This window comes from Mustela putorius, unplaced genomic scaffold (assembly GCF_011764305.1).
Source record: "Mustela putorius furo isolate JIRA1106 unplaced genomic scaffold, ASM1176430v1.1 tig00003962_pilon_pilon_pilon, whole genome shotgun sequence".
NCBI lineage: Eukaryota > Metazoa > Chordata > Mammalia > Carnivora > Mustelidae > Mustela > Mustela putorius.
In genome coordinates, this window is record NW_025422106.1 from 3,826,711 (window position 1) to 3,844,950 (window position 18,240).

An 18,240-nucleotide genomic window follows, 5' to 3' on the forward strand; every position below is an offset into this window, starting at 1 on the left:
GTCGACTTCCCAATGCTTGCTTCTCCCCGAACTGGGGTGCCAGTACACAGAGCCTCAGGAGAGCTGCTGTGCAGACTGCAAACGAGGAGGTCCCCCTCTCCCACAGTCTCCTCGGCCCGGCAGACACACAAACGCACCTCCCCGCCCTGGGCTTCAAAGCCAGCCCTACAGATCGTTAGCTCTACTCATCCAAGCTGAGCTCGCATACAGGTCACAGAGGTGGGATGGCAATGGTGATGATGCCCATTTCCCTTCCATCGGGAAGGTACCACACTCACAACAGCCCCATCCATTAACATCTCCTACAGGCTCTTCAACTGCCTTCTTCCCTCGGAGAGGTGTGGGGGGGTGGAAGGAGACACGTGGGTTGACTGTGGAGTCTAGAAAGGATGTGAAAATTCACGCCAAACAGGGATCATGTCTCTCGGACCATCTTACCTCACCTCTCTCTGCTCAGCCACATCTTCTAGCAACCAGGGCCACCCCTGTGTAAACTATGCTACAAGGTCACTGCTTTGCCGCAACACCTGGCTACGTCCTGGTCACAGATGTCGCTGTTTTACCTTCCATCCCATGGGCCCTCACCCTCGCTGTCTGTACCCAGGCAAACCTAGTTCTGCCTCCTTTCTCCCCTTACCCTGGACTTCTAAGCCTGCCCTCTCCATCTAAGAGGGCCTGCCCTACCAAGTCTTCCCGGCCTGCCCCTTGGGGAGCCCATCTAACTTGTGTATCTCTTACTGACTACTCCTCTGCTCGTCTCCTCTGTACAGACAACTCAGAGTACACATCACCCACACACCGAACCTACAGTTACTGAACACACACCGCATGTCAGGTACTGCTCCAGGTGCTGGCAACACAGCCATGTGCAAAACAACAAAAATCCTTGTTCCCTTTGAGTTTATGTTCTAGCTGGGGACACCGTGATACATACTAAGAGAAAAACACAGCAATGAAAGGAGATAGGAATGCTAGACAGGGGAACATGATTTTAAATGTCAGGGACATCCTCAATTAAAAAGTAACATCTGAAGGAAAAAGTGAAGGGGATGTGGGAGTGAGCCAGGCAGATATCTGAGGTACAAGAGATCCAGATGGCAGAAACAGCCAGTGCAAAGGCCCTAAGGCAGGAGTGAGCATGGTTTGTTTGAGAATGATAAGGAGGCAAGGCCAGTGTCACTGGAGCAGTGTGAGCAAGAGGCAAAGCAGGAGAAGGTGAGGTCAGTTGGTGTGACAGCCTGAAAAATGGCCCTACAAAGACACCAGATCCTGATTCCTGGAATCTATGTGTGTTACCTTATATGGTAAAGTTTTTACAAATGTGATTAAGTTATGGATCTTGAGATGCTAAGATTACCCTGGATTATCCACACAACCTGGGTCATTACAAGTGTCTTTATAAGAGAGACAGAGGGCAATCAGACACACACGGAGGAAGATAAGGTGATGTGACCACAAAGACAGATTCCAGAGTGATGTGGCCACAAGCCAAAGACCGCTGGCAGCCACAGAAGCCGGAAGATGCAAGGAATGGCTCTCCCAGCAGCCAGCCCTGCCAACGCCTTGATCTTGGCCCAGTGAAACAGAATTCTAACTTCTGGCCTGTGGATGTGTGAGAGAATCAAGTTTTGTTGTTTTAAGCCACGGAGTTTGAGATCATTTGTCACACCAGCTCTGGGAACCTAAGACAGCAGGTCATCCTGTGCTTGAAGCCATGGACATCTGAGCATCTGTAAAGCAAGCCCATGCATGAGTGTGGGCTTTGGCCCCTCCGACTGAACGGGGTGTGTCAAGAGTGGGACCCACACCCTGCTCCCTAGTTCCAGTGCATCTGGGCAGACGGGCGGCTTCACCTCTGGGTCTCACGGCAGAGGTCTAAGCCAAGGTCTTCCTGGAGCACAGAAAAGACACAGCTAAGGAAGCCTACCTTTCGAAGAGTCCCCCTTTTATTGCACAATAAGGGTCAAGCCATGCAGCAGGACGGCTTCCAGATGACCCTCTGGAAGTGGAGCTTCAGCTCAGCAGGCCAAAGCATCATGTTCATCAAGGGGATTCAGGCACTGGAACAGATTTATTTTAACACCCTGGCCCACGGGGAGTAGCCGAGAGAAAAGCAGGACCACGTACTAGCCATAAGCAACATCACCAAACTGTACAGGACGCTGATCAGATTATGACAGCCTGGATAGGGGTCAAAGCCAGGAAGCCTTGCCTGGGCATCTCAGCTGCCAGAGGATTAACTGGGGGTGGGCATGGAGGGCAGCTTTCCAAAGAACAGCCTGACAGAACAAGTAGGCAGGGGCGGGAGGGAGCCGAAACCCTCCGAATTGGAACCCGGTTCTCTGACGCCAACCCAACTCACTTTCCACCTGGACTTCCAGGCAAGAGTCCTGGCCATGCAGTTTCCAGGAACCTTGGCAGAGCCTGGCAGGCCCTGGGAACATAGCTCTGCATACCTGTGCAGGGACCAAGAACAGCGTGGTGCCTGGCCCGGTACAGATGCTCAGTGACTACGTGTGGAACATGACAGTCAGAAGGGACTCAGCCCCCGGGGGACTCTGGCGAAACACAGGCAGGAAAAGGCTCTCTGAGGGTGGTCCACCGGACCAGGCCAGGAACTCCGGCTGGAGGTGGCCAAAGACACTGGCCTCGGCCCTCCAGTGACCATGGAACCCTTGGATTTTCCAGCACGTACCCATTTTCAAATATTCTGTGCTGCTGTCAAGCCATCTGCTGAACAACTGGTCTTGCTTGCCAGTTTGGAAACCAGGCACCATGCCCAGGCCCCACACCCAGGGCTGGGATGAGCAGCATGGGGGGCCGAACAGAGCGGGAACCCAGGGTCCCGTGTGTCTGCAGGATGAGACCAGCGGGGGAACTGTGCTCAAACAGTCATTCCAGCTGTGGTGAGACCACTTCCTCCCTGCAGAAGAGCACACGGAGACACGAGGGCTTTGCACGGCAAGAAGGGAGGTGGAGACAGCACCCAGCCCTGGCCCAGCCACTAGCTGGGCCGGCCCAGAGCACTTGGTGGCTGGCTTGGGTTTGTCAGCTAACCTGGGGACACGGTGGTCCAGAGAGGGGAAAACATCTTCATACTGGCCTGAAGAAAACTGAAGAAAGTCCTCTAACACACGAAGAACCTCCTCCTGATGATGGTGACTCCATCCAGGACCCTTGCCAGTCCTCCCTGACTGGCCGCTCTGTGCCCTACTCCCACCGTACCCAAGCCCTTCCTTGGGCTCACCCAGCTTGTCTCTGGGAGACCTGGGCAGCTCTCTCCCATGGCTCTTCCGGGCTCAGAACATGCAGAGCTTCACAGAACACCCTATTCCACCAAATAAGACTCATCCCCCTCTCTTCCTCCCCTGACCCAAATAATCTGAGTAACCATCTTGTGAGAAAAATTTGAGAATGCAGCATGCTCGGCTATCCAAATGACAGGTGCTCTATGTCTCCTGCCTAGGTCAGAAACTTGCTTGGAACGGGGAACATTCTTGCTTCCTCTAGAATGTTCAGCCTAACAACGGCTACTGCCTTCACTACAAGGCATGTCCCCAGGAACACCAGGGCTAACGTGGTTTCCAAACACATACACTCTAGCTGCTGGCTCTGGGGTGGGGGGTAGGGGGCAAACTGTGTCTGCCAGACACAACAGGAGTCAGGAGTCCTAACACTGGTGTGTCTGGAAGAGAAGGGGCAAAAGGCAGGGATAGGGCTCAGAGGAAGGAGGGAAGGGTGCTGGCCTCAATTTATTATTTTTTTTAACAACATAAAAGCTTTCAAGGACTTTGGTAAATCCTGCCTCCTTACTTTCCCTCTACCTTTGTCCATGCTCCCTTGTAGCTCCCCAATAAAACCTCTCCCTCATCTCTGGTCTGTTCTGGGGATATGCCCGTTCTGCAGAGAGAAGGAACACCAATCACTTAGGGAGAGGGCAGGAGAGTCTCAGGGCTTCCCGGTATAATGTCAGTGTTGAAGGAGGTAGCCCGTGCCAGGCTGGGGTAGAGTGGGGGCCTCAAGCAAAAATGTGACTGGAGCCCCAAGTCTAGAAACCGAAAATTCCCAGAAGGCCAGGACTGAAAGATGGGCAGGATTGCATACTTTGGTTTGGATGCCTACGTTGATCAGAATTCTCCCACGTCTTGACTCCGGCCACAATATTGACAGGTTGCTAAGAGTTCCTCGAGGGCTGGAGCCCATCCCGGGAAAAGAGGAAAGCTGCACAGCCTGGCCTTGCCAGACCCACGGAGGCGCATCGCTGACCTCTGTCTCGCCGTGGCAAGAAGCCCAGACTTGTTATATAAAAGATCTGGCCTGCAGCTGGAGCCCGAGCAAAAACACACAGCCTAGAGCCCAGGCCTCTAAATCCCGCCAGGGAACATCTGAGGCCAACCCTCCCTTGAGTTGACAAAGAGAACGGTCTCCAAGGAGTGGGGTAGAGGCTTCCTAGAAGGTCGGTAGCCGGAAGTGACAGGGGCAGGGAGAGGTGGGAAGCCCGCACCTGACAAAGGGGCATGTCACACTTGAGCTTGCACACTGGAAGGAGCCTCAGGTCCTGTCCTCCTAGAAGCCCTGCTTGATTAGATACCTTCTTTGAATTAAACCCTCCTCTCCGAAGAGAAGGGAGTGTGTACTCCAGGCCTGTGAGGGCAAAGCAGAAGGTGTCTTACTCAGCCTTTCCCAAGGATACAGGGCACAGCAATGCCTGGGGCTCCAAGGAGGCAGGCCCCTGCTGTCCACCACTGGAGCATGTCCTCCCTTCACATTCTGTCCGTAGATCGAAAGAGGGCCACTGATCTCAGCTGTGGCCAATTCCTTCTGGTTCAAGGTGGGGCATTCCCATGAGAATTTCTCTCCTCTAAACCATGCCAAACATTTGGCCTCATCTCATCTCTTGGCTGTCTGTTCACTGGCCTTCATGGAACTGGCATCCAGACTCACAGAGGCCAAATCTTGTTCTCATTTCCTTATCCTTCATTCCAACATGCCGAGAACAGTACTGGGCATTCAGACGTTCACTAGCAACCTTTGAAAGTGGAGCTTACTAAAAAAAATAATAATAAATAAAAGCAAGGGACCAACGGGATGTGCACAGAAGAGGCAGGGGGATGTGAGGGAACGAAACACTTTCACACTTGTCTGTCACCCCACCTGCGAGCAAGCCGAGCGGGTACACACTCCCGGCTTGCAAAGGAAGAGCTGACTTGCCCAGGACCCCCCAGGATGCAGGCCTGCTTCTGAGGCCCCACGCTACCCACCCTGTTTCCTCTTTCCTGAGAACAAGTCGTTTGTTCTGAAGTCAAAGAGGAATGGGTTTATGTATCAAAAGGGAAAAGATTGGACTCAACTGCTAAGAATGGTGAAGTCCTGAATCAGATTAAGAAGTATCTTTGTATGGGGTGCCTGGGTAGCTCAGTCAGTTAGCTCAGAGTCCAACTCTTGATTCTGCTCAGGTCGTGATCTCAGGGTCATGAGATCCAGCCCCGAGCTGGGCTCTGGGCTCAGCGGGAGTCTGCTTGGAATTCTCTCTCTCCCTCTACTCCTCCCCAACCCTGCGTGTGCATTCCCCCCCCCCCAAATAAATAAATAAATCTTAAAAAAAAAAAAAAAGAAAAGAAAGAAATATCTTTGTATAATTTTACATAGGAAATGACCCCTTGCTCAGGTGAACACTATCTTATTTGAAAACTGGCCAAGGGGCCAGGTGACCCGCGGAGTTTCCTTTGAAGTTCAGGATTCTTAGTGAAAAGACCACCAGGAAAAAATACTGACAGAGGACCTGGGCTCCAAAGGACTCAAACGGTCCCACTGGACTCCAATGGGCTGCTGGCTAGGGCTGGAGTCTTCACAATCTGAGAGCTTTCCACTCCTACTGCTCCAGGGAGATCTATCCCAGCTCAAGACACTTTCTGGCCCCCTTTCCCAGTTGTCTGGGGAATGTAAACTCGGTTGAATGTTGGCCTGCTTAATTTTAGAAAGGTAAATCTCATTTTTGAAAACCTAGAAGAGATTCCAAAGTCAACTCTTGCTGACCCACACACAAATACTCAAAGCCAGACTGGGAAACCCAGACTGACTTCTCTCTTGCACCAGCCAGGTGGGATGCAAGCTCGTTTTCATGGTAGGTTTACAGACAGAACTGAGCTGGTAAGTATCAGATGCTGAGAAGCCACATGGTGAAGACATACGGCCAAAACCCAGGACAGATCATGTCAGTGACTGAGAGTTGGTAAGCAGACCAAAGGCCTCCTGAGCCAGCCCCCACCCCCATCCCTATCCCCTTAGGAGAACGCGTCATTACCTGGGTGGCCTTGTCATTGGTACAGCAGGTGAAGGCCCCATCGGCATCTCGTGGCCACTGGCCCAGAAGGTAGGAGCTGAGGATGGTGTCCAGGGAGAATGTACGCCGGACCTGGGGCGGCTGAGGCCTACACACTGACTTTTCTGGGGCCACGGAGCATGGGACGCTGGCTGGAAGAAAGCACAGCCCGCACACCTTGACGTCAGCATGGAGGAAGGAGACAAGTAACCAATCCTGTCTCCTAGGAAAGCCTCACCTGACGGCCATGTCTTCACTTGTATCCACCTCCATCCTAAAAGATTATTTGAAGAGACCTATAAAAGCAAATACAGTCTGACCAGAGGTATCCTGACTTAACGGCTGGTCTTTATCACTGGAAACGATTTACATCATTTTACTTCAGACAAGGGGTGATTTTATTATACATGTCTTCTTTCTCCTGTTCCTAAAGGACCAGGAGCCCTGAACTCCTAAGTCTCGAAGTACCCGAGGGCAAGACTGTTTCCCATCATTAATGAGGGAACTCTAAGTGGCCCCCAAAACAAGCTTTTATCCTCTGCCCTGCCTCTCTCTGGCACCCACTGCAGGGCTCCTGAGGACTGCACAAATTCAACCCAATTAACTGAAGGACTCTTCACATTTCCTTCATGACTGGTTAGCTCAGGGAACCTAGGTGACTAAGACAAAGAGAACAATAGAACTCCTTTCAACCATCAGGGATGGAGGAATCTAGCTTAGGAAAATCATTCTTTTGGTTCCCTCCTCTGTCTCCCCTCTTCTGGCTAAATTGGACAAAAATAAAGCAATTATAAATCCATCCTTTTAAATTTTACCTTGGTTAAAGCTTTTTGGGAGATGGTAAAAACTGAGGCTGCTGATAAAATCTAAGGGTTCCAGAATCATCTATTAAGTTTCAATCAGCTGGGTTGACCCTGCTTTCCACAGCCACACTCAGAACATTCTATCTTGGGGTGCCTGGGGGGCTCAGATGGTTAAGCGTCTGTCTGCCTTTGGCTCAGTCATGATTTCCAGGTCCTGAGATCAAGGGGTGGGGGAGGGGTCCCAGCTCAGCTGGAAGTCTGCTTCTCCCTCTCCCCCTGCTTGAGCTCTCTCTGTCTCTGTATCTCTCTCAAATGAATAAATTTTTTTAAAAAACCTTAAAAAAAATTCTACTATCTTAAGATCTGTAAAGGCTCTTTCCTTTCAACAGAGCAAAACGTTTTCACATCTGTAGCAATCCCTTGATAGTTCGTGTGTGCATCAAGCAGAGCAAAAGGAACTAGGGATCGTAGGTATAAATAAACTTGAAGAGCTTTATATTAAAAACACACCAACAGGTTGGCAGTTCCTCAAAAAGTTAAACATCAAATTACCATATGATCCAGTGATTGCACTTCTAGGTAAACATACAAAAGAACTGAAAGCAGGGTCTTGGTCACTCATGTTCATAGCAGCGCCATTCTCGACAATCAAGAAGTAGAAGCTACCCGATGTCCATCAATGGGTGAATGGCTAAACCAACTGTGGGGTATACATGCGATGGGCCATTAGTCTCCAAGGGGGATGAAATTCGGACTCATTCTACAATACGACGAAGCTTCAAAACATTATACTAAGTGAAATAAGACAGACACAAAAGGACAAATACTGTATGATTCCACTTCTAGAAGGCAAACTCATAGGGGCAGAAAGTAGAATAGTGGTTACCAGGGACTTAGGGGGTGAAGGGAATGTGGAGTATTCATGGGCACAGAGTTTCTGCTTGGCATGATGATAATGTTCTGGAAATGGATGGTAGTGAGGTTTGCACAATATTGTGAACGTACTTAATGCCACTGAATAATGAACTTGAAGTGGTTAAATGGTAAAATTTATGTTAAGCATTTACCATGATAGAGAAGTAGATGCTAACCACACTGTATATTCTCTAAACCTGTTTACCTACTTATACACATTTTGACATAGTTTAAATCAACATGAAATATACATTACGTTCTGCTTTGTTCTACCCATTTCATATACCCACTTCCAAGTATCAACAATCTACTTATTTGCCATTTCCAATGACTACATAACATCCCACTAGGTTGGTATACAGTTGCCTGCTTAACCACTCCCACATTATTATCCCATATTTGAAGGGTCTTCCTGCCCACAATCTGGACATCACAAATGTTACCACCTGGATAACTTTCAGACTGTTTTTATCTAATTCCTGGGATATTTCTGAGACCTCTCCTTGAGCTATCATATGTGTTCATTTAAAACAGAAGAAAATGGGGCACCTGGGTGGCTCAGTGGGTTAAAGCCTCTGCCTTCGGCTCAGGTCATGATCCCAGGGTCCTGGGATCAAGCCCCACATCGGGCTCTCTGCTCGGCAGGGAGCCTGCTTCCTCCTCTCTCTCTGCCCGCCTCTCTGCCTACTTGTGATCTCTCTCTGTCAAATAAATAAATAAAGTCTTTAAAAAAAGAAGAAGAAGAAAATGACACACTGCAAAAGTAGTTAAGTGTGAACTACAGAAAAGTCAGGAAATACACAAACAAAAAGAAAAGCCTCGACTCTCAATACCCAGAGATAAGCCCCACAATGCTATGAGATACACCTTTGTCCGTCAGACTGCTGTGTGTGTGCTTTAAAATAAAAAATGGGATCATGCCGTACATATGATTTTGCAATATGTTTTCACCTTATACTACATAAACACTTTTCCAAATAGTATATACTGGCCTGCAAGATACCTTTTTAAAAGATCTTTAACATTTCTGTTAAAACTCTTCAAAAGTTCATTTTCGTTTTCAAAGACAGTAGCCAAAGGCCTTATGTCCTGGTCCCACTTATCTTTCCTGCACATTTCACTCTTCCTCAGGGTCTCTGTGTCCTGGACAAGCTGTAAAATGCACCATTTCCCACCATGTCCTATGCCTTCCTTCCTCTGACGTTTTGCACAGGTGCCCAGAGTCGGTATCTGCCCCATGTGCCCGGGCCAGCCTAATTGTCTCCACCTCCACAAAGCCTGCTGGATTCCCTGGAAGAATTTTCTGATTTCCCTCAGCACTTTGTACTCTTTTAGTACCTAGAATCCTCTCTCTTGGATTATGGATATTTTAACTCCTAGATAATAAACAACCTGTGGCCAAGGACTGTCTCTAATTTATCTTTGTACCCCACACAGTGCTGAGAACACAGGGCTAGTGATTGGCAGATGCCTAAGTTTTCATATAAAATTTAAAAACCATTAATACAAGGGAATCTACTCTAATCAGATCAGAGATTCGAAGTCTGTCTGCCTGGCGCATCCATGCTCAACCCCCTCCCCATGAGTAAAGCCCCCATGGCTGCTTGTCTCTTTTTTTCTCTGGCTCAGGAAGGTCTGGCCTCTCTCTTCTCCTCCCTGGGCCTTATCACCCAGTCAGTCAGTGACAGGCATGCTGGCTTCAAGTCCCAACTTCACGTCCCCCATTTGCAGTCAGCCACTCTTTCTCCCATCCTAGGTTTAAGATTAAAAGGTGGCAATCCAGGGGCGCCTGGGTGGCTCAGTGGGTTAAAGTTTCTGCCTTTAGCTCAGGTCATGGTCCCAGGGGTCCTGGGATCGAGCCCCACATCGGGCTCTCTGCTGCTCGGCAGGGAGCCTGCTTCCCTTCCTCTCTCTCTTCCTGCCTCTCTGCCTACTTGTGATCTCTGTCTGTCAAATAAATAAAATCTTTAAAAATAAATAAATAAATAAATAAATAAATAAATGAATAAAAGGTGGTAATCCAGATGTTTTGGGGAGGTTTTGATGCATGCTGGTCAAACACAACACCGCTGCCCCGTGGGCCTCCAAAACTGTCTTAGGAGAGCCTAGGGAATGAAGTGGGCGGCAGACCCCGAAAGTGAGTTTATGGGATCACATGACAGAGCCGTAGAGAGGCAGGTGGCAAGCCGATGAGGAAGAGGCTGGCATAAAGGCCAGAACGTGGTGATCCTGACAGCTGCTTCATCGCTGTGCAAATGAGGGCCAGGACTCCTAGGCAGGGAAAACAGTGAGGAGGGAATCTCTGGGAACAGCCTCACCCAGTCTTCCCCCAGAAACTGCTGCAAAAGCCTCCTGGAGATTTTTCTTTCACGGAGACCACGAGGGCTCTCTGGTATCTACAGAGAACTTTTAAATTTCACCCCATCTGCAAAGTCCTTTCTGGGTCTTTACTCTCCCATCAGCCCCAAACGGGGTGGGGGGGGGGTGTAAGGGAACTGAGGCCCAGAGTGGGCCAGTCTCATACTGGACTCGGTTGCCCATGAGGTCTGAGGCAGTCCTACACCTAAACCAAGTCTCCTTCCTCCTCAATCACCCCATTTGGGCTCCTGGCCCTTCAGCATCAGAAACACTCTCTGAGGTTGCAGGGGACACCTGCCTAGACACCTGCCGGAAGGACTGTCTTTAGAGCACCTTTTTGGGGAAGGGAGTCTTTTGATGGCAGGCATTATCCAGGTGTCTGTACTGACTTTCTGTTTTTCAGGTTGGTTGGGTTTTTCTTTTTCTTTTTTTTGAAGTTTTTGAAACCTTGGCATTCTACGATCTCCCAGGGATAATTTAAAGCACACCCATTTGATAACTGTTCACATTACCCCTCATAATCCACCCTACTCATGAGCTACAGTAGGAACCCAAGCTTAAGGGTGGCAATCAGAGATGGGACCATACTCTCAGTACCCCTGGGGTAAGGCAGGACCCAGAATCCTAGAATATGTGGTGAGAATCCAACCACCCACTCTGGTCAACTCTACATGCTTTCTGGCTACCTTTGACCAAAGTGATTCACAAAGACTCTGAGGGGGTCATGGGTCCTGACTTGCTCTTCCATATACCAACACCCCCACCCACACACAAACACACGAAGAAACAAACACACACAAAAAAGGAAGAAAAAAAACATGGGGGTGGGAAATAGGAATGGAGAGAAACTGAGGACCCCAATCCAGGACCAGTGACCCCTGCTGCCATTCTCTCTGCCAGACCTGCAAGGACTTCACTGCATCCAAGTCAAACCTGGAGGTCTTGCCCCAGTTTGTTTTCCTTCAAGGAGGCAGCTGGGCCTCAGCCTTATTTCTAGGGTGACCACATCCTACCACTGGCATAGCTCCTACCAGTCACAAGGTGACAGAATCACCTTCTGTCTGAAGACACCTCAGCAAGTCCCCACTTCCCCTCCCCAGCCCCCAATTCTTGGCAGTCCTGACACCTCTGAAGACAGTTAAAATGCCATGTTTCCTTCATGCCCAGAAAATGAGAGGGGCACTTTTTGAAAAATTCAATTTTGATAGGAAACGAAAACTCACCACTTACTTCAGAAACCTCATCCTAAGTGGTTTGGCGAGCACCTGCTGATGTGGGCGCTGAGACCGATGAAGGGCTAAACCCATGTGTCAAGTTCCCCCCAAGTACAACACAAACCAAAGCTAGAATCTGACAGTGACGGGTCTTGTGCCATCCTCCAAGGGGCGACAGTGGAGTGTGAGGAGTGTGAGCAGTGTGGTCCCCAAGAGGTCAGATGTGAGGGACCCACTTCTTACAGATTTTATTTATTTATTGGACAGACAGAGATCACAAGTAGGCAGAGAGGCAGGCAGAGAGACAGGAGGAAGCAGGCTCCCTACTGATCAGAGAGCCCGATGTAGGGCTCGATCCCAGGACCCTGGGATCATGACCTGAGCCAAAGGCAGAGCCCTTAACCCACTGAGCCACCCAGACACTTCGAGGGACCCACTTCTGACCAAGGCTCCAAAAGGACCCACTTCTGACCTTCCTCCTTATGGGACTGCAGCCACCACCACCCAACCTCCCAGGGCCTGCTCTCCCATCTGGCAAGTGGGAGCTCATGCCCAGTCTAGGGCACTTCCTAGCGATGCTCTCAAGAACAGAGGGTGAGAGGCAAAGCTGCTTGAAGACTTCGCTAGAAAGCTTATGTCGAACCAATTAACATCACTTAAACCCTCCCTCCTCCATAATTCTTTAGGATACAAAGTCAGGTAAAGGAACCTAGAAAAGGATTCAGCCCAGAAAAGATGCATAGAATGAATTCCAGCCACACTGTCCCTTGGGACACATGGACGGAGTGGCGCCTACCCCAGCATGGACACCGCCTTGAGGAACTGGTGGAGAGGCTGTCTGTGTGTGCCCGTGCTGCCCACGGGGGCCCTAACTCTGTGGGGAATGTCCCCAAAGAAAACTCACAAGTGAGCGTAGTTCAAACAGGAGCTCGTGGGCTTCTCCCTCATGGAATATACCAGAAAGATCTGAGGACTGGGTTCTGCCCCGCCGTTGTTGTGATTATGGTCAACGAAGAAGCATTGAGAAGTCACAACGGCTGTTTGTGGTTGGAAGCTGAACTGGTTTCATTTCTGGAAAGTACCCCTCTCTCAGATTTGGGAAACGGGGGTGGGGGGGGAAGAGGACCATCGGATCCCCTGTCTGAGCAGGGACGCCCAGATCGTGCCAGGCCATGACAAAGCAGCAGGCTGCAGGGGCCCCGGCTGGGTGCCTGCGGGAGGGTGGAGTGTCCTGTTTACGGCGCGGTGGGGTTTTATCGGCCCATCGCATGCAGCCGCCTCCACAGCCCAACCACCTGGCGAAGCACCCTGGCACTGGGCCAGGCCATTTCACCAGGCAGTGGAGCAGCGGCGGATGCTGGGGTTCTTGGGCAAAAGCAAATGGAAAAAACAAAACAAAACAGCACACACCAGAGATAAGATGCCTTGGGTGCTATCTTCCAGAGCCACCCGCTTCTGTTTCCCAACTGCTGCATGCGTAAGGCTGAGGGGACAGGGGCTCTGAATGCAGACAGCCAGCGGTCAGGTGTCTGTGCTTTGGGGGAGGAGTCCACGGGCACAAAGCAAAGAGCAGACCAGACACTGGACCGAAAGCGGCCAAGAGGGGCCCAGCGCACCACCAGGGATCGACCGATTCCAATGGCGGGACTCTGAGTACCCACACTGAGCCCGTCTACAACCACTGCTGACACCAGAGGAGGAACACCAGAAGCGGCCAGCGAAGGTGAAGTGCTTGAGGCCGCTGCAATCCCTAGGATCCAGGCTACCAGACACAAAGCCTGGGGACCCCCCCCACCCAGCAAATGACACTTCAGAAGGACCAGCAAACTCTCTCTGCACCTCCCTCCTGTCCCTGGCTCAGGCCGGGACCACGCCAGCAAGCCCAGGAACTGGAGGAGGAGGATAACAGCACTCAGAAGAAGGGCAGGAGGGGGTCAGGGGAAGGCAGCAGACGAGGCAGGAAGTGAGGCTTCTGGGGCTGCCTTTCTCAGCTTGGCCAGAGACAGAGCGTGGGGTGAAGGTTTGGCAGCTCACAGGGAGAAAGCGGCTTCTGGCCAAAGGGTCCCAGCTGGGGGGCGATGTCACTCCCGTTACCACCTCTGAAGCAAAACAGAAACCTGGGAAATGAGACAAGGCTACTCTCCCCCACCCAAAATACCCAAGAAGGACAGCCAATGAGCTCATACGTGTGGCCCAAACACAACAGTTAACTGGTCTAACAAAGGAGGTACGAGTCACTTTCTCCCGCTGTGGGGGCTCTGAAGCACTATTAGCACCAGCCTTCCACCTCTCAGAGATAGCTCGCGGTACCAGAAGCTGTACCTATGCTGGAGGAAATAAGAAAATGCAGATGAGCAAGAAGTGAAAAATAAAAACAGGGCCTGTCCCCTGGCCTGAGATCGCCGCCTGTCCACATCCTTCCTGGTCTCTCCCCATGCACACATGTACATGTGTCTTTTTAATAAAATGAGATCCTATTATATGTATTTTTCTGCCATCTGCTTATTTCCATCACAGATCTTCCTTTGGAAAAGAGGAGTAGGCAGGGGCAGGGCAGCCTAGGAAGTGGAGGCCGGGCACAAGGCTGGCCAACAAGGGAGCAGGCCCTGCCCTGTCCATCCCCCACCAACCCCAGCTATGATACAGTACTACTTCTGCTGGGGGCCCAGGAGGGAGGGGGTATATGTCAATCTGGAGAGGAACAAAGTAAACCAGGGCATCAGAATTTCTAAACATTCCCCCAGTTAACAGATTGGCAGTAAGTAGGGGAAGTTCCTTCCAGCAGCTTGACAGGGATTCTTTTTCCATTTCAGTCGTGTGTTGGGATTAAACACTGCGGGCAATCTTCTGAGCGATGTGTGATCCAGAGCCACTGAACCACTTAACTCAGGGACATGTGGGTTCGGGAGGGAAGTTGTGGTCAAACTGAAATCCCCACTTATGACGGTACAAGAGTAAGAAGCCCTCCTTGGAAAGCCCAAGGAGACCCCATCCATCCCAGCTGGGAAAATTACACCTGGGGCTCCGAGCACTCTCAACACCAAGCAGAGCGCTCACTTAAGCCACAGCAGGGAGAAGCAGCTACAGAAACGAGAGTTAAAAAGAAAGAAGGAAACAAGAGGGACATCGCATTTCCCTGACCAAGTAGGCTTCTCTAAAGAGAGAAGAGTGATGATAGTTGCATACGCATGGAAAACGAACTCAGCTGGGCCCTGAATTAATGACTAATTCCACGGTTAAGGGTGCAGCTCATGCGAAAGCCTTTCTGGGCTCTGTGTCTGACTTCCTAGCACGCAGGCACATCTATGGGAAGCCGAAGAGAAGGGCCAGTAGAAACCCATCTAGAGAGGTCACTGTGCAGAAAGAAAGAAAGAACACACAGTCTGTATCAACAGGGAGGGAAAAGGGCGATCCCAAGTGTGTGCGCACGTGCATGGATAAGGAACAGACAGCATTTCTGTAGACGGTTGTTCAATTCTCAAGAAGCTGCAGTTAGAAGAGAAGGAAGTGGTGTGAACTCTTCACCTTTTATCTGAATTCTCTGAAGAGTTCTGTAGGATTTCAACATATTTAAAACAAAACAAAATACTAGCAGTTAGTGATTGGAGCAGGCTTTCCTTTGGGAGCTGTTCCTTGGCCTCTGCAAGAAGAACAGAAATAGCACATAGCCTGGCCCTCTCCATCTTAAAAAAAAAAAAAAAAAAAAAAGTCCCCACTGATGGTTATTTGGGAGTGACCAATCTCTAAACTCAGAGGGCAGGCATAAACCCTTGAGGATCTCCACTTCTCAAAACAGTCTGATTCCTATCAAGGCAAGAAGAAATCAAGACATCCTACTAGCCCTCAGGTAGTCTTGGAAGATAAGTAAGATAAGTGAGGGAGAGGCAGAAACAGAGATCAAGGAGGTTCATTAATAAACCCCGTGAGAGGGGCGCCTGGGTGGCTCAGTGGGTTAAGCCTCTGCCTTAAGCTCAGGTCATGATCTCAGGGTCCTGGGATCGAGCCCTGCATTGGGTTCTCTGTTCAGCGGGGAGCCTGCTTCCCCCCCTGTCTCTCTGCCTGCCTCTCTGCCCACTTGTGATCTCTGTCAAATACATAAATGAAATCTTAAAAAAATAAAAATAAAAAAATAAACCCTGTGAGAAGACAGCTGTGATTGAAACTTGCAGATTCCTACTCTAACAGCACACACCCTATACACTCATGAACTCATCTATGGAAGAGAAAGGAGAGCTTCCAAGGGGTCACAGGTGGGGGCCTGTGATACAGATCTTTCTTCCTCAGAAGACTTGTGACAATCGGATCCCCACCCCTGTGTTCCACTGTCAGACTCAACTGTCATGACCCCTTGGCTGGCTGCTTTGGTTCAGGGACTAGTCCATGGGCTGGAAGGGTTCTAGTCCTTTCCCTTGCTAGGAACCAGGGTGATCATACCTGCCTCTCAGGAATCCTGTTTTACCCACTGGGCATCTTGGGTGAGTCTAGGGGGAGAAGACAATTAAAAAAACAAGAGATTCCTCTTCTAGTGAGGAGAGCGGAAACTGCATAAAAGAAAGAAAAGGAGAACAGAATTACAGCTAACTCCCAAATAGTCAAAAAATTTCTGCTTTGTGAACCAACTTATTTTTAGCTCCATCCAGCCTGCCTTCCCCTGACCTGAAGGAGACTGCCAGATAGAAATAGTTGTAAGCAACTATTTCTTAATTTAGTATCAATACCAAGCCATACAAAACACCTAGTCTTTGACAGAATTTGATGGAACCCATTTTGTTGCCTCCCCCGCCAACCTATGATTTCCATAAAATAAAAAAAAATTTTATTCCTCTTTTGAACTTCTCATGTCCATACGCATGTCCATTAGTGCTAATTCAGAACCAGCCTTACTGCAACTCTCAAAGTAATCTCTTAGCCAGGAAGAGCCACCAGTGGGTGCCAAGCCACTGGGAGAAACACTACAGTGAACAAAATGTTTAAATAAACGCCAAAGTATCAAAAGCCACTTATCAAAAGAAGAATGTATTTTTACAGTGGGAAATCTGCTGGTGGTCACCACCTCATGTGATCAAGGTTAGCCATTACTCTTAAGGGATACTCTGACCTAATATACCTCCTCAAGTGATATAAAGTACCCAACTTCACCCATGAAATGTTCTTGCCAGGAGTGTTTTACCAGAACCAAATCAGGCCCCACACCTAACTTTCTAGTTACAGGAAATACAGGGGATAGAGGAACAAGCTAAATGCCACCATGAAAAAAACAGCCAGAAAAATCCAGAATGTGGGAGAGTTAGAAGGCAGAACTGGTTCATGCTTTTCAAAGTCCTTGAAAACCAAAAACCAAAAACACGAGTGGAAGGGGAATTCTTTTTTTTTTTTTTTTTAAGATTTTATTTATTTATTTGTCAGAGAGAGAGCGAGCGAGAGCAAGCACAGGCAGACAGAGTGGAAGGCAGAGTCAGAGGGAGAAGCAGGCTCCCTGCGGAGCAAGGAGCCCAATGTGGGACTCGATCCCAGGACGCTGGGATCATGACCTGAGCCGAAGGCAGCTGCTTAACCAACTGAGCCACCCAGGCATCCCTGGAAGGGGAATTCTTGATAAACTTTTTAAAAAGACATAACCGGGGCATCTGGGTAGCTCAATTGGTGAAGCGGTTACCTTCAGCTCAGGTCATGATCTAAGGGTCCTGGGATCCAGCCCCATGTGGGGCTCTCTGCTCGGCAGGGAACCTGTTTCCCCCTCTTCTTCTGCATGCAGCTCCCCCTGCTTGTGCTCTCTCACTCTCTCAAATAAGTAAAATCTTTAAAAAATAAATAAATAAAAATAAAAAGATATAACCAAACGAGAGTCTTTACTGGATTCTGGCTCAAAGGCAAAAACAAGGGGCACCTGACCAGCTCAATCAGTAGAGCATGCGACTCCTGATCTTGGGGTTGTATGCTCCAGCCCCACGTCAGATGTTGAGATTGCTTAAAAAAAAAAAAAAAACCTTAAAAAATAAACAACAAACAAACAAACAAAAGAGCAATCTGAGGGGCAATTTGAAAATGGACTGGATACTAGATGATACGGGATTACAGATAATTCCGTTAGAGTAATAATGTTATCATGATTATGTAGAAGAATGCCCTTACTCTCAGCGGATACCATTGTGGCTAAGGGCAAAAAGTGTCATGACATGTGCAATTTATTTTCAAACAATTCAAAACAAATAAACAAAACACACATACAGATGCATATGTAAGTCTAGACACACACATATGTAATCCCCAGAAGGAGAGAAAAGAGATTTGACAAATGCAGCAAAAAGTGATCAGTGAGTCTAGGTGAAAGATAAATGGGTATGCACCGTGCTTATAACTTTTCTGTAGGTTTGAATTTCTTCCAAAATAAAGTTGTGAGGGAGGGAAAAAAAAAAAGGAACCGGCTTAATTTGGAAGGATGGAAATTCAGTTCACTCCTCAGCAAGGATTTAAACCTTTTAGCGTTTCAATCTTGGCAGGTTGTAGTCATAGAATTTGTAGTCAAATTCAACTGAGTCACTGCTCTGGACTTCTAATTTGGGGAAAGGGAAGGTAGGCAGGAAGAAACGAAACCCTGAATGAAGCTTAATCTGAGGCCAGGAATTGA

At 49.1% G+C, this 18,240-nt stretch overlaps 1 protein-coding gene across 3 annotated transcripts in view; it reads right to left on the reverse strand.

Moving 5' to 3' along the window:
- The window catches only part of FAM117A (family with sequence similarity 117 member A), a 44,738-nt gene that overhangs the window by 11,481 nt on the left and 15,017 nt on the right, over positions 1-18,240 (reverse strand). Inside the window, exons 1-2 of one of the 3 annotated variants that reach the window (XM_013062535.2) lie at positions 7,678-7,946; positions 6,305-6,474 (exon numbers count right to left, since the gene is read on the reverse strand). The exons of 1 other annotated variant lie outside the window; for it this stretch is intronic. In XM_013062535.2, the coding sequence (XP_012917989.1) occupies positions 6,305-6,474; positions 7,678-7,753 (246 nt within the window). In that variant the 5' untranslated portion in view covers positions 7,754-7,946. Of the gene's footprint in view, positions 1-6,304; positions 6,475-7,677; positions 7,947-18,240 lie in introns of those variants that run through there. One more of the 3 variants, XM_045070228.1, reaches the window with a different exon arrangement.